The 16,308-nt window shown below is 41.8% G+C and overlaps 2 protein-coding genes across 4 annotated transcripts in view; one reads left to right on the top strand and one right to left on the bottom strand.

The window, feature by feature from the left end:
* Positions 1 to 4,183: 4,183 nt before the first annotated feature.
* On the top strand, positions 4,184 to 11,838 carry FAHD1 (fumarylacetoacetate hydrolase domain containing 1). Its single transcript, XM_073648413.1, has 2 exons — positions 4,184 to 4,318; positions 9,360 to 11,838. The coding sequence occupies exon 2, from the start codon at positions 9,385 to 9,387 to the stop codon at positions 10,045 to 10,047; it is 663 nt and encodes a 220-aa protein (XP_073504514.1). The 5' UTR covers positions 4,184 to 4,318; positions 9,360 to 9,384; the 3' UTR covers positions 10,048 to 11,838.
* MEIOB (meiosis specific with OB-fold) overlaps positions 10,147 to 16,308 on the bottom strand; it is an 80,454-nt gene continuing 74,292 nt past the window's right edge. For all 3 annotated transcript variants that reach the window (XM_073648412.1, XM_073648410.1, XM_073648411.1), the window contains one exon: positions 10,147 to 10,408. In XM_073648412.1, coding sequence (XP_073504513.1) covers positions 10,301 to 10,408 — 108 coding nt within the window. In that variant the 3' untranslated portion in view covers positions 10,147 to 10,300. The remainder of the gene's footprint in view (positions 10,409 to 16,308) is intronic.

Below are 16,308 nucleotides of genomic sequence, written 5' to 3'. Positions count from 1 at the left end.
GAGCGTTGGGCGTTAGAATAAATTGAAATATCAATACAATAATACAGGATGTAGCTCGGGATCAGTAATGTAATGTACAGGTGCTTCTCACAAAATCAGAATATTATCAAAAATGTAATTTATTTCAGTTCTTCAATACAAAAAAGTGAAACTCCTATATTATATAGAATCATTACAAATAGAGTGATCTATTTCAAGTGTTTATTTCTGTTAATGTTGATGATTATGGTTTACAGCCAATGAAAACACAAAAGTCATTATCTCAGTAAATTAGAATAATTAACAAAAAACACCTCCAAAGGCTTCCTAATCGTTTAAAAAGGCCCTTTAGTCTGTTTCAGTAGGCTCCACAATCATGGGGAAGACTGCTGACTTGACAGATGTCCAGAAGGCAGTCATTGACATACTCCACGAGGAGGGTAAACCACAAAAGGTCATTGCTAAAGAAGCTGGCTGTTCACAGAGTGCTGTATCCAAGCATATTAATGGAAAGTTGAGTGGAAGGAAAAAGTGTGGTAGAAAAAGGTGCACAAGCCACCGGGATAACCGCAGCCTTGAAAGGGTTAAGAAAAGGCCATTCAAAAATTTGGGTGAGATTCACAAGGAGTGGACTGCTGCTGGAGTCATTGCTTCAAGAGCCACCACACACAGACGTATCCAGGACATGGGCTACAAGTGTCGCATTCCTTGTGTCAAGCCCCTCATGACCAATAGACAACGCCAGAAGCATCTTACCTGGACCAAGGAGAAAAGACCTGGACTGTTCTCAGGGGTCCAAGGTGTTGTTTTCAGATGAAAGTAAATTTTGCATTTCATTTGATAATCAAGGTCCCAGAGTCTGGAGGAAGAGTGGAGAGGCCACGATCCAAGCTGCTGGAGGTCTAGTGTGAAGTTTCCACAATCAGTGATGGTTTGGGGAGCCATGTCATCTGCTGGTGTAGGTCCACTGTGTTTTATCAAGACCAAACTCAGCGCCGCCGTCTACCAGGACATTTTAGAGCACTTCATGCTTCCCTCTGCCGACAAGCTTTTTGGAGATGGAAATGTCATTCTCCAGCAGGACTTGGCCCCTGTCCACTCTGTCAAAAGTACCAATACCTGGTTTACAAACAACAGTATCACTGTGCTTGATTGGCAGCAAACTCGCCTGACCTTAACCCCATAGAGAATCTATTATAGAGAATCTATGGGGTATTGTCAAGAGGAAGATGAGAGACCCCAGACCCAACAATGCAGACGAGCTGAAGGCTGCTATCAAAGCCACCTGGGCTTCCATAACACCTCAGCAGCGCCACAGGCTGATCCCTCCATGCCACATTGATGCAGTAATTGATGCAAAAGGAGACCGACCAAGTATTGAGGGCATTTACTGAACATACATTTCAGTAGGACAACATTTCGGATTTTAAAATCATTTTTCAAGCTGTTGTTATAAAGTATTCTAATTTACTGAGATAATTACTTCTGTGTTTTCATTGGCTGTAAGCCATAATCATCAACATTAACAGAAATAAACACGTGAAATACATCACTCTGTTTGTAATGACTCTATATAATATAGGAGTTTCACGTTTTGTATTGAAGAACTGAAATAAATTAAATTTTTGATGATATTCTAATTTAGTGAGATGTACCTGTATGTACACAGTGACTCCACCAGCAGAATAGTGAGTGCAGCTCTGGAGTATAATACAGGATGTAACTCAGGATCAGTACAGGATCAGTAATGTAATGTATGTACACAGTGACTCCACCAGCAGAATAGTGAGTGCAGCTCTGGAGTATAATACAGGATGTAACTCAGGATCAGTAATGTAATGTATGTACACAGTGACTCCACCAGCAGAATAGTGAGTGCAGCTCTGGAGTATAATACAGGATGTAACTCAGGATCAGTAATGTAATGTATGTACACAGTGACTGCACCAGCAGAATAGTGAGTGCAGCTCTGGAGTATAATACAGGATGTAACTCAGGATCAGTAATATAAAGTATGTGCACAGTGACTCCACCAGCAGAATAAGACAGTGTATAAAAGTGAACCTATGCTATAATTAGTAAGATATTATTTCCAATTGACCCTGAATGACTAATCAGCAGACATCATCTCATTAAAGCGTTCAAAGTCTAGCTCCATTATCCCTTTAACACATTTGCACATAGTGGCAAAAGTATGTATAACTTGCACATTCTTGGCATTGCCCTGAATTGAGAACATTTCATTCTATTTAGTCTTTTCTTAAAAATCGTCTTTTTTTATCTATACGGTAAAACATACAGTAAAGACCAAAATTTTGGACACACCTTCTCATTTAAAGATTTTTCTGTATTTTCATGACTATGAAAATTGTACATTCACACTGAAGGCATCAAAACTATGAATTAACACATGTGGAATTATATACTTAACAAAAAAGTGTGAAACAACTGAAAATATATCTTATATTCTAGGTTCTTCACAGTAGCCACCTTTTGCTTTGATGACTGCTTTGCACACTCTTGGCATTCTCTTGATGAGCTTCAAGAGGTAGTCACCGGAAATGGTCTTCCAACAATCTTGAAGGAGTTCCCAGAGATGCTTAGCACTTGTTGGCCCTTTTGCCTTCACTCAGCGGTCCAGCTCACCCCAAACCATCTCGATTGGGTTCAGGTCTGGTGATTGTGGAGGCCAGGTCATCTGGCGTAGCACCCCATCACTCTCCTTCTTGGTCAAATAGCCCTTACACAGCCTGGAGGTGTGTTTGGGGTCATTGTCCTGTTGAAAAATAAATGATGGTCCAACGAAACGCAAACCGGATGGAATAGCATGCCGCTGCAAGATGCTGTGGTAGCCATGCTGGTTCAGTATGCCTTCAATTTTGAATAAATCCCCAACAGTGTCACCAGCAAAGCCCCCCCCACACCATCACACCTCCTCCTCCATGCTTCACGGTGGGAACCAGGCATGTAGAGTCCATCCGTTCACCTTTTCTGCGTCGCACAAAGACACGGTGGTTGGAACCAAAGATCTCAAATTTGGACTCATCAGACCAAAGCACAGATTTCCACTGGTCTAATGTCCATTCCTTGTGTTCTTTAGCCCAAACAAGTCTCTTCTGCTTGTTGCCTGTCCTTAGCAGTGGTTTCCTAGCAGCTATTTTACCATGAAGGCCTGCTGCACAAAGTCTCCTCTTAACAGTTGTTGTAGAGATGTGTCTGCTGCTAGAACTCTGTGTGGCATTGACCTGGTCTCTAATCTGAGCTGCTGTTAACCTGCGATTTCTGAGGCTGGTGACTCGGATAAACTTATGCTCAGAAGCAGAGGTGACTCTTGGTCTTCCTTTCCTGGGGCGGTCCTCATGTGAGCCAGTTTCTTTTTAGCGCTTGATGGTTTTTGCAACTGCACTTGGGGACACTTTCAAAGTTTGCCCAATTTTTCGCACTGACTAACCTTCACTTCTTAAAGTAATGATGGCCACTCGTTTTTCTTTACTTAGCTGCTTTTTTCTTGCCATAATACAAATTCTAACAGTCTATTCAGTAGGACTATCAGCTGTGTATCCACCAGACTTCTGCACAACACAACTGATGGTCCCAACCCCATTTATAAGGCAAGAAATCCCACTTATTAAACCTGACAGGGCACACCTGTGAAGTGAAAACCATTTCCGGTGACTACCTCTTGAAGCTCATCAAGAGAATGCCAAGAGTGTGCAAAACAGTCATCAAAGCAAAAGGTGGCTACTTTGAAGAACCTAGATTATAAGACATATTTTCAGTTGTTTCACACTTTTTTGTTAAGTATATAATTCCACATGTGTTAATTCATAGTTTTGATGCCTTCAGTGTGAATGTACAATTTTTATAGTCATGAAAATACAGAAAAATCTTTAAATGAGGTGTGTCCAAACTTTTGGTCTGTACTATATATATACTGTGTGTGGATATAATTTACATTTGCACCAGATCTGTGCTCTGGTTAAGAGGATTTATTTCCCAATAGAAGACTCCTTGTTTGATGCCGCAGTAAGGTTAGGAAGAGGGAATTGTACAAGGTGACAGCCCCTATAAAAGTAATGGAAGTATCCGCCAGCTATGGATAACAGGCAGGATATCAGTGTCTGTGTGTGGACTGTACCATTCGGCAGCTTGTCAGGGGGGTGCTCTGTCTTCTCTGTACATTGTAAATACCATCTGTTCAGCTGTCTTTGGTGAATGGTCTGGGGTCAGTGACATGCAGGGTTAATAATACAGGGATTTATGGTTGTGGCTATAGTCAGCACACCTCTCTGGTACCCTCCCCCTAAGACACTTCCTGTTCCTTCATGTGCACTGGAAGGTAAGAGCTGCACTCTGGGCTGGGGGGCATTTACTTTATAATATATATTATACTGCATTTTGAGAGAAGTGGATGGAGCAGATCTGCTGAAAGGTCGCACGATATTTACACTTCAAGGTCATCCTGATATTTTTTCATGTCCTCGATATAAATAACCGAAGCAAAGCATCATGGGACATGTAGTTTAGAGCCGCCTGTCAAACTGAGATCAGTCACTGCTGGGCATGAGTATTTAAACGGACATTCAGGGAGAACCAATGTTCCCTGCAGGTCACCCCCTCATCACACAACAGCAGGAACACCAGAAAATCCCCCAAAATGCTTTTTGAGTCTCATCTGCAATATTCTTCTTTCTAACAGCTGGTGGGATATATGAAGAACCGCACCCAGCCCTTATCCGTAAAGGGTTAATCCCATCTTCATAAACGGGTATTGCTGGATAGTTCTCGTAAATTCAAGCACTTTTGCAATTTACTGCTTATAAAAAATTTTAGCCGTTCTTGAGATATTAATACTTTTCTTTACAGCTCGTTGCCTTGGAGACCGACCACCTCTGCTAGACTGCAGCCCTTTTCTATTGAGCTTGTAAGCGCTGTTTTGAAGCAAGAACGCACTGTTACCTCTTAATCCCAGCCAGCTTCAGCGCAGTGCTTACTAGCGGGACAACAGCGGTGGTCGGTCTCCAAGGCGACGAGCTGTTAAAAAAAAAAAAAAGTTTTAATAGCTCAAAGTTTAGCTTAACAGTGAAATGCAAAGTAGTGGACAACCTCTTTTGGAGGTTTTCCCATAAACAACACATATCACATATCTGCAAGATAGATGATGGCTGAGGGTCAAACCTGTAGGGCCACCACCAATCTCTTCTAAGCAAACAGCACCACTAAAGATAGTTTTTAAAGGGGTGTCCAATTTAGTTTACCATTTTCGTACACTCGATTCTGAGATAATTGAGGGTGGTCCTCATTTCTTGGCCAGAGCGAAGAGTAGTTATAGAGTGTCTCTTGCTGCGGATGACCTGCCTTGTCCAGCATTATACAGAAAACCCATTGATTTGTTTGGACACTGTGTAATTCCTAACTTCCCCTGTGGTGGTGCTGCAGGGAAACCAAACACTTACTGTTGCCCCCCCCCACCCCCAATCGCAGCTGATTTCTGGGTGTCTAAGGAAATCTAATGTTGTGATCAGTTACTGTGGATCTGCCATAAAGGTCCAAAATAGGAATACCCTTTTAAAGGGCTTCTCCTGAAAAATAAAATTAGGATAGGGGCTTATCATTAAGGGTCCGATCGAAAGGACCCCAGAAATCCCGAGATTGGGATTCTCGTTTTGAATGGAGCGGAGATACGTCTGCTCGACCTTCGCTCAATTCATTGTCTATGGCTGTCCTATAGATGCCTGTTCTCAGGTCCCAAAGCCCCAATCTTGGAATCATAAATTATTCCCTATTCCATGGATAGGGGATAGCTTGTTTCTTTTTGGGGGGGGGGGAATAAACCTTTAACATCACTACCTAATTTAAAAAGGCTATAACAAAAAAATAGCAATAGTAGTTAAGCAGGGGTGTGTCTAAAAGCTGAAGGATTAAGTAGAGGTGTGGCTGAAAGATGAGGTAGCTAAGTAAAGGTGTGGCTAAATGCTGAAGGATTCAGCAGAAGTTTTGCTGAAAGATGAGGTAGTTAAGCAGGGGTGTGGGTAAAAGATTAAGTAGTTAAGCAGGGGTGTGGGTAAAAGATTAAGTAGTTAAGCAGGGGTGTGGGTAAAAGATGAAGTAATTAAGCAGGGGTGTGGCTAAAAGATGACGTAGTTAAGCAGGGGTGTGGGTAAAAGATGAAGTAATTAAGCAGGGGTGTGGCTAAAAGATGACATAGTTAAGCAGGGGTGTGGCTAAAAGATGAAGTAGTTAAGCAGGGGTGTGGGTAAAAAGATGACGTAGTTAAGCAGGGGTGTGGGTAAAAGATGAAGTAGTTAAGCAGGGGTGTGGCTAAAAGATGAAGTAGTTAAGCAGGGGTGTGGGTAAAAGATGACGTAGTTAAGCAGGGGTGTGGGTAAAAGATGAAGTAATTAAGCAGGGGTGTGGCTAAAAGATGACGTAGTTAAGCAGGAGTGTGGGTAAAAGATGAAGTAGTTAAGCTGGGGTGTGGGTAAAAGATGAAGTAGTTAAGCAGGGGTGTGGGTAAAAAGATGACGTAGTTAAGCAGGGGTGTGGCTAAAAGATGAAGTAGTTAAGCAGGGGTGTGGGTAAAAAGATGACGTAGTTAAGCAGGGGTGTGGGTAAAAGATGAAGTAGTTAAGCAGGGGTGTGGCTAAAAGATGAAGTAGTTAAGCAGGGGTGTGGGTAAAAGATGAAGTAGTTAAGCAGGGGTGTGGCTAAAAGATGAAGTAGTTAAGCAGGGGTGTGGGTAAAAGATGACGTAGTTAAGCAGGGGTGTGGGTAAAAGATGAAGTAGTTAAGCAGGGGTGTGGGTAAAAGATGAAGTAATTAAGCAGGGGTGTGGCTAAAAGATGACGTAGTTAAGCAGGAGTGTGGGTAAAAGATGAAGTAGTTAAGCTGGGGTGTGGGTAAAAGATGAAGTAGTTAAGCAGGGGTGTGGCTAAAAGATGAAGTAGTTAAGCAGGGGTGTGGCTAAAAGATGATGTAGTTAAGCAGGGGTGTGGCTAAAAGATGAAGTAGTAAGGCAGGGGTGTGGCTAAAAGATGAAGTAGTTAAGCAGGGGTGTGGCTAAAAGATGAAGTAGTTAAGCAGGGGTGTGGCTAAAAGATGAAATAGTAAGGCAGGGTGTGGCTAAAAGATTATGTAGTTAAGCAGGGGTGTGGCTAAAAGATGAAGTAGTAAGGCAGGGGTGTGGCTAAAAGATGAAGTAGTTAAGCAGGGGTGTGGCTAAAAGATGAAGTAGTTAAGCAGGGGTGTGGCTAAAAGATGAAATGGTAAGGCAGGGTGTGGCTAAAAGATGATGTAGTTAAGCAGGGGTGTGGCTAAAAGATGAAGTAGTAAGGCAGGGGTGTGGCTAAAAGATGAAGTAGTTAAGCAGGGGTGTGGGTAAAAAGATGACGTAGTTAAGCAGGGGTGTGGGTAAAAGATGAAGTAGTTAAGCAGGGGTGTGGCTAAAAGATGAAGTAGTTAAGCAGGGGTGTGGGTAAAAGACGTAGTTAAGCAGGGGTGTGGCTAAAAGATGAAGTAGTTAAGCAGGGGTGTGGGTAAAAGATGAAGTAATTAAGCAGGGGTGTGGCTAAAAGATGACGTAGTTAAGCAGGAGTGTGGGTAAAAGATGAAGTAGTTAAGCTGGGGTGTGGGTAAAAGATGAAGTAGTTAAGCAGGGGTGTGGGTAAAAAGATGACGTAGTTAAGCAGGGGTGTGGCTAAAAGATGAAGTAGTTAAGCAGGGGTGTGGGTAAAAAGATGACGTAGTTAAGCAGGGGTGTGGGTAAAAGATGAAGTAGTTAAGCAGGGGTGTGGCTAAAAGATGAAGTAGTTAAGCAGGGGTGTGGGTAAAAGATGAAGTAGTTAAGCAGGGGTGTGGGTAAAAGATGAAGTAGTTAAGCAGGGGTGTGGCTAAAAGATGAAGTAGTTAAGCAGGGGTGTGGGTAAAAGATGACGTAGTTAAGCAGGGGTGTGGGTAAAAGATGAAGTAGTTAAGCAGGGGTGTGGGTAAAAGATGAAGTAATTAAGCAGGGGTGTGGCTAAAAGATGACGTAGTTAAGCAGGAGTGTGGGTAAAAGATGAAGTAGTTAAGCTGGGGTGTGGGTAAAAGATGAAGTAGTTAAGCAGGGGTGTGGCTAAAAGATGAAGTAGTTAAGCGGGGGTGTGGCTAAAAGATGATGTAGTTAAGCAGGGGTGTGGCTAAAAGATGAAGTAGTAAGGCAGGGGTGTGGCTAAAAGATGAAGTAGTTAAGCAGGGGTGTGGCTAAAAGATGAAGTAGTTAAGCAGGGGTGTGGCTAAAAGATGAAATAGTAAGGCAGGGTGTGGCTAAAAGATTATGTAGTTAAGCAGGGGTGTGGCTAAAAGATGAAGTAGTAAGGCAGGGGTGTGGCTAAAAGATGAAGTAGTTAAGCAGGGGTGTGGCTAAAAGATGAAGTAGTTAAGCAGGGGTGTGGGTAAAAGATGAAGTAATTAAGCAGGGGTGTGGCTAAAATATTAAGTAGTTATGCAGGGGTGTGGTTAAAAGATGAAGTAGTAAGGCAGGGGTGTGGCTAAAAGATGACAGTTAAGCAGAGGTGTGGCTAAAAGATGAAGTAGTAAAGCTGAGGTGTGGCGAAATGCTGAAGTATTAAGAAGAGGTGTGGCTAAAAGATGACGTAGTAAAGCAGGGGTGTGGCTAAAAGATGAAGTAGTTAAGCAGAGGTGTGGTGAAATGCTGAAGGATTAAGAAGAGGTGTGGCTAAAAGATGATGTAGTAAAGCAGGGGCGTGGCTAAAAGATGAAGTAGTTAAGCAGAGGTGTGGCTAAAAGATGATTTGTTAGGCAGAGGTGTGGCGAAATGCTGAAGGATTGAGCAGAGGTGTGGCTAAAAGATGAAGTAGTTAATCAGAGGTGTGGCGAAATGCTGAAGGATTAAGAAGAGGTGTGGCGAAATGCTGAAGGATTAAGAAGAGGTGTGGCAAAATGCTGAAGGATTAAGCAGAGGTGTGGCTAAAAGATGAAGTAGTTAATCAGAGGTGTGGCGAAATGCTGAAGGATTAAGAAGAGGTGTGGCTAAAAGATGATGTAGTAAAGCAGGGGTGTGGCTAAAAGATGAAGTAGTTAATCAGAGGTGTGGCGAAATGCTGAAGGATTAAGAAGAGGTGTGGCTAAAAGATGATGTAGTAAAGCAGGGGTGTGGCTAAAAGATGAAGTAGTAAAGCAGGGGTGTGGCTAAAAGATGATTTGTTAAGCAGAGGTGTGGCGAAATACTGAAGGATTAAGCAGAGGTGTGGCTAAAAGATGAAGTAGTTAATCAGAGGTGTGGTTAGTACTAAAGCAGGAGTGGAGCCACATAACCCTGAAGCCAAACCTAATTTATTCATTTTCATGCAATTACTAAATTCATGTTTTTCTGTTTGTAGTTTCATCTAAGTCCAAAAAAGGATTATGGCCTCCTCTAAAAATTTGACCCGGTTTTGGGAATGGGGCAGAAAAATTATTTGTGTTGGCAGGAATTATACTGAACATGCCAAGGAACTGAAGAACGCGGTGCCTACAGAACCAGTGCTGTTCCTCAAAACCCCTTCAGCCTACGTGCGGGAGGGCGCTCCCATCCTCATGCCATACTACACCAATAATCTACATCATGAAGTTGAACTGGGAGTGGTGATTGGTAAAGGGGGCAAAGATATAGTCCAGTCTAGTGCGATGGATCATGTGGAGGGCTATGCCCTCTGTCTGGATATGACAGCTCGGGATGTACAGGACCAGTGCAAGCAGAAAGGACTTCCCTGGACTCTAGCAAAAGCCTTTGACACATCTTGCCCAGTCAGTGACCTGATCCCCAAAGATACTATAAAGGACCCCCATAATATAAAGATATGGCTGAAAGTCAATGACATCCTCAGACAAGAGGGCAGCACGTCGTCCATGATCTTCTCCATTCCTTTTCTCATCAGCTACATCAGCAGAGTCATCACCTTGGAAGAAGGCGACCTTATACTAACGGGGACCCCGGAAGGCGTAGCCGCTGTGCAGGAAAATGACGAGATGGTGGCGGGAATTGATGATATCATTAGCATGAAGTTTCAAATTAAGAAACGGTCCTAGTAAAGTTTTACAATTGCTTAAAGTATAATTCCGGTCCCCAAAATCTTATTTTCATACATCCAATGAAGATATTTTATAAATAGAACATAATTAATACTATGTAATTAACAAATGTTTTTTATTTCTGATTTGCCAACATGGGAACCAAAAAAATAATAATTCTAATATCTTGAACAGTTGCTTTGTTTTATAAAGCGTGTAAACATTGTGTGAAACAGAACATGGACAGGTTGGGGTTAATATTAAATGGTGATTAACCCACTGAGGCCTTGGTGTGCTTCGCTGCTTCGTTGGGATCTGCTGCTTTGCAGGACAGAATGGTAACGCGTAGCCCATTCCTGGAGTTGCTTGCGACAGAAGCCTGAAATAGATGAAAAAAATACAAATACCTGTTATGAATATATCCGAGGGGAAGTGTAAGGCTATGTTCAAACATGTTGTTTTTTTTTACGTCATAAATCTGCAGCAAAACTGATCTCTGGCAGGAAATCAGCTGCGTCAAAAATGCAGGTTTGCTGCGTTTTTTGTGCATTTTTTCAGCGTTTTTTTCACTGTCCTTCTGTATCTATTTATGCATGTACATAAAGTTCTGTGAAAAAAAGAACCCCATTCTATTTTACCATCAAAATGCTGAAAAAATGGTGATGCAATTTTTGATGCGTTTTTTTGGCATTTTTTTCACCACCCATTACTTCCTATGGGTGAAAAAATGCTGAAAGAAGTGACATGCTCTATTTTCCAAAAACCCAACTAAGCCATAAAATACCCAACAACAAAAAAAACATGATGTGTGAACAGAGAATTCTGGTTTCTCATAGACTTTGCTGGTACTGTAAAACGCAGCTGAAAATTTGCATAAAAATCTGCAGCAAAAAACGTTGAAAAACACAACATGTGTTAACATAGCCTTATACAGGGGATGCCGAAGCGTGACATGATAGGAACCCATGGCCGTCCCCATGGTTGTACCTGGTATAATAGGAGAACGGTGAGTATAGACAATGCAGGAGTAAACTATGGTACATGGCTGATATGTGACAGATTTTTATGTTAAATTTATTTTTTTAACCATATATATAAACTCATACTTTTATTTATCAAATGAGTTGCAAAATGATTAGAAAATATCGTCCAGACAAGGTTAGAAGTAATGATTTTATTTGAAAGAATAATTTTCTCCTTCAAACTTTGCTTTGGTCACAGAATGCTCCTTTGCAGCAATTCCAGCATTGCAGACCTTTGGCATTATAGCTGTTAATTTGCTGAGGTCATCTTGAGAAATTTCCCCCCATGCTTCCTGAAGCCCCTCCACAAGTTGGATTGGCTTGATGGGCACTTTTTGCGCACCATACGGTCAAGCTGCTCCCACAACAGCTCAATGGGGTTGAGATCTGGTGACTGCGCTGGCCACTCCATTACACATAGAATACCAGCTGCCTGCTTCCTCCCTAAATAGTTCATGCATAATTTGGAGGTGTGCTTTGGGTTATTGTCCTGTTGTAGGATGAAATTGGCTCCAATCAAGCGCTGTCCACAGGGTATGGCATGGCGTTGCAAAATGGAGTGATAGCCTTCCATATTCAAAATGCCATTTACCTTGTACAAATCTCCCACTTTACCAGCAACAAAGCAACCCCAGACCATCACATTACCTCCACCATGCTTGACAGATGGCGTCAGGCACTCTTCCAGCATATTTTCAGTTGTTCTGCATCTCACAAATATTCTTCTGTGTGATCCAAACACCTCAAACTTTGATTTGTCTGTCCATAAAACTTTTTTCCAATCTTCCTCTGTCCAATGTCTGTGTTCTTTTGTCCATATTAATATTTTCCTTTTATTAGCCAGTCTCAGATATGGCTTTTTCTTTGCCCTGAAGGCCAGCATCCCGTAGCCGCCTCTTCACTGTAGACGTTGACACTGGTGTTTTGCGTGTACTATTTAATGAAGCTGCCAGTTGAGGAGCTGTGAGGCGTCGATTTCTCAAACTAGAGACTCTAATGTACTTGTCTTGTTGCTCAGTTGTGCTGCGGGGCCTCCCACTTCTCTTTCTACTCTGGTTAGAGCCTGTTTGTGCTCTCCTCTGAAGGGAGTTGTACTCACCGTTGTAGGAAATCTTCAGTTTCTTGGCAATTTCTCGCATGGAATAGCCTTCATTTCTAAGAACAAGAATAAACTGTCGAGTTTCACATGAAAGTTCTCTTTTTCTGGCCATTTTGAGTTTCATAGACCAAACAAATGTAATGCTCCAGATTCTCAACTAGCTCAAAGGAAGGTCAATTTTATAGCTTCTCAAATCAGCCAAACCTTTTTCAGCTGGGCTAACATACTTGTGCAAGGGTTTTCTAGGGTTCACTAAACATCCATTAGCCTTCTTACAAAGTTAGCAAACACAATGTACCTTTAAAACCCTGGAGTGTGGTTGTTGGAAATGGGCCTCTATACACCTATATAGATATTGCAATAAAAACAAGACGTTTGCAGCTAGAATAGTCATTTGCCACATTAACAATGTATAGAGTGGATTTCTGATTCATTTAATGTTAGCTTCATTGAAAAAAAATGTGCTTTTCTTTCAAAAATAATGACTTTTCTAAATGACCCCAAACTTTTGAATGGTAGTGTGTGTGTATATATATATATAATATATAATTTTTTTTTAGATAATATTTTATTTATTTTTGTAGTTTTATATATTTATAATAATTTATATTTTATTTACATATTTATGTTACATTTATTTTTCATCTCATATATTTATTTATATTTTTTATTTCTTTATATTTTTTATATTTTTGTAAATGTATAATACAATTTATACTTTATTTATGTATTGATTTTTATTTTTCCCATATCGATATCTATATTTAAAATAATGAAATTTATTATATTAGTTATTAGACCTAATATTACTTATGTCTTGCTCTTCAAATGGACATTAGCAGCAATAGATAGACTCAGGAACCTATTTGTTTTTATAGACGTGTCAGCTCATCATGCAATGATGTGGGCAAAAGTCATTATAAAGGAAGTAGGAGGAGGTGAGCTGTGACATCACCTATTGTGAATGGTGGATCCTGTGTTATCTACTGTATATAGAGGTGTTATCAGTCATTGTACAGGAAGAGGAGGAGGTGAGCTTTGACATAATCTACTGTGAATGGTGGATCCTTTGTTATCTGCTGTATATAGAGGTGTTATATTCATCATAATCCTATTTTTGTGATGATAATGAGACTGCTGAAAAAGTCTTCTGTGCACAACAAGAAGTGTGAGTCTGATATATGGCCTAGTATCCTGATAATAATTTGTGCATTTCATTAGCTATATAAAAAAAAATGAAAAAAAAAACACATTACATTATCAAACATTTTTAAACTAACGTGTAATACTACAGGTGAATTCTATGGTCATTCCTAAGTTCCTCATGGGATAGCAGCTGTTCGCTGGGGTTTTTGATGCCAGTCTCGCAGATATCATTAGTCTGACTTAATTTGCAAAAATTATTATTATTTATTATTATAGTGCCATTTATTCCATGGCGCTTTACATGTGAAAAGGGTATACAGTACAGACCAAAAGTTTGGACACACCTTCTCATTTAAAGATTTTTCGGTATTTTGATTTTTCTGTATTTTCATGACTATGAAAATTGTACATTCACACTGAAGGCATCAAAACTATGAATTAACACATGTGGAATTATATACTTAACAAAAAAGTGTGAAACAACTGAAAATATGTCTTATATTCTAGGTTCTTCAAAGTAGCCACCTTTTGCTTTGATGACTGCTTTGCACACTCTTGGCATTCTCTTGATGAGCTTCAAGAGGTAGTCACCGGAAATGGTCTTCCAACAATCTTGAAGGAGTTCCCAGAGATGCTTAGCACTTGTTGGCCCTTTTGCCTTCACTCTGCGGTCCAGCTCACCCCAAACCATCTCGATTGGGTTCAGGTCTGGTGACTGTGGAGGCCAGGTCATCTGGCGTAGCACCCCATCACTCTCCTCCTTGGTCAAATAGCCCTTACACAGCCTGGAGGTGTGTTTGGGGTCATTGTCCTGTTGAAAAATAAATGATGGTCCAACTAAACGCAAACCGGATGGAATAGCATGCTGCTGCAAGATGCTGTGGTAGCCATGCTGGTTCAGTATGCCTTCAATTTTGAATAAATCCCCAACAGTGTCACCAGCAAAGCACCCCCACACCATCACACCTCCTCCTCCATGCTTCACGGTGGGAACCAGGCATGTAGAGTCCATCCGTTCACCTTTTCTGCGTCGCACAAAGACACGGTGGTTGGAACCAAAGATCTCAAATTTGGAATCATCAGACCAAAGCACAGATTTCCTCTGGTCTAATGTCCATTTCTTGTGTTCTTTAGCCCAAACAAGTCTCTTCTGCTTGTTGCCTGTCCTTAGCAGTGGTTTCCTAGCAGCTATTTTACCATGAAGGCCTGCTGCACAAAGTCTCCTCTTAACAGTTGTTGAAGAGATGTGTCTGCTGCTAGAACTCTGTGTGGCATTGACCTGGTCTCTGAGCTGCTGTTAACCTGCGATTTCTGAGGCTGGTGACTCGGATAAACTTATCCTCAGAAGCAGAGGTGACTCTTGGTCTTCCTTTCCTGGGGCGGTCCTCATGTGAGCCAGTTTCTTTGTAGCGCTTGATGGTTTTTGCAACTGCACTTGGGGACACTTTCAAAGTTTTCCCAATTTTTCAGACTGACTGACCTTCATTTCTTAAAGTAATGATGGCCACTCGTTTTTCTTTACTTAGCTGCTTTTTTCTTGCCATAATACAAATTCTAACAGTCTATTCAGTAGGACTATCAGCTGTGTATCCACCAGACTTCTGCACAACACAACTGATGGTCCCAACCTCATTTATAAGGCAAGAAATCCCACTTATTAAACATGACAGGGCCCACCTGTGAAGTGAAAACCATTTCCGGTGACTACCTCTTGAAGCTCATCAAGAGAATGCCAAGAGTGTGCAAAGCAGTCATCAAAGCAAAAGGTGGCTACTTTGAAGAACCTAGAATATAAGACATATTTTCAGTTGTTTCACACTTTTTTTTGTTAAGTATATAATTCCACATGTGTTAATTCATAGTTTTGATGCCTTCAGAAAAATCTTTAAATGAGAAGGTGTGTCCAAACTTTTGGTCTGTACTGTACATACAAAAACAATTACAATAATCTTGAACAAAACGTGACGGTGACTGGTACAAGAGGAGAGAGGACCCTGCCCCTGAGGGCTCACAGTCTACAAGGGATGGGTGAGGATACAGTAGATGAGGGCACAGCTGCTCGTGCAGCGGTATGGTGGAGCGAGGGTTACTGCAGGTTGTAGGCTTGTCGGAAGAGGTGAGTCTTCAGGTTCCTTTTGAAGGTTTCTACGGTAGGCGAGAGTCTGATATGTTGGGGTAGAGAGTTCCAGAGTAGGGGGGAAGCACGGGAGAAATCTTGTATGCGATTGTGGGAAGAGGAGATCAGAGGGGAGTAGAGAAGGAGATCTTGTGAGGATCGGAGGTTGCGTGCAGGTATGTATCGGGAGACTAGGTCACAGATGTATGGAGGAGACAGGTTGTGGATGGCTTTGTATGCCATGGTTAGGGTTTTTAACTGGAGTCTCTGGGCAATGGGGAGCCAATGAAGGGATTGGCAGAGAGGAGAGGCAGGGGAATAGCAGGGGGACAGGTGGATTAGTCGGGCAGCAGAGTTTAGGATAGATTGGAGGGGTGTGAGAGTCTTAGCGGGGAGGCCACAGGCAGGAGGTTGCAGTAGTCGAGGCGGGAGATGATGCGGACGTACACTAGTGTTTTTGCAGATTCGTGGTTGAGGAATGTGCGGATCCGGGAGATATTTTTGAGGTGGAGTCGGCAGGAAGTGGAGAGGGTTTGGATATATGGTTTGAAGGAGAGATCAGAGCCCAAGGCAGCGAGCTTGCGGGACTGGGGAGAGTGAACAGCCATTGAAGTTGATAGATAGGTCTGGTGGGGGGGATAAATGAGATGGTGGAAAGATGATGAATTCTGTTTTGTCCATGTTACGTTTTAGAAATCTAGCAGGGAAGAAGGATGAAATAGTGGACAGACATTGTGAGATTTTGGTTAGTAGGGAGGCGATGTCGGGTCCAGAGAGGTACATCTGTGTGTCATCAGCATAGAGGTGATACTGAAAGCCATGGGACCCTATGAGCTGTCCCAAGCCAAAGGTGTACATGGAGAAGAGGAGGGGTCCTAGGACTGAACCTTGGGGGA

The sequence above is a fragment of the Phyllobates terribilis genome, unplaced genomic scaffold, assembly GCF_046119375.1.
Source record: "Phyllobates terribilis strain yellow unplaced genomic scaffold, ASM4611937v1 Scaffold_9__5_contigs__length_417890890, whole genome shotgun sequence".
NCBI classification, from domain to species: domain Eukaryota; kingdom Metazoa; phylum Chordata; class Amphibia; order Anura; family Dendrobatidae; genus Phyllobates; species Phyllobates terribilis.
This window is presented reverse-complemented; position numbering and strand designations above follow the sequence as displayed.

What these genes read in the sequence shown, in the direction of transcription:
- FAHD1 (XM_073648413.1), top strand. Translation starts at nt 9,385, where the DNA reads ATGGCCTCCTCTAAAAATTTGACCCGGTTTTGGGAATGGGGCAGAAAA.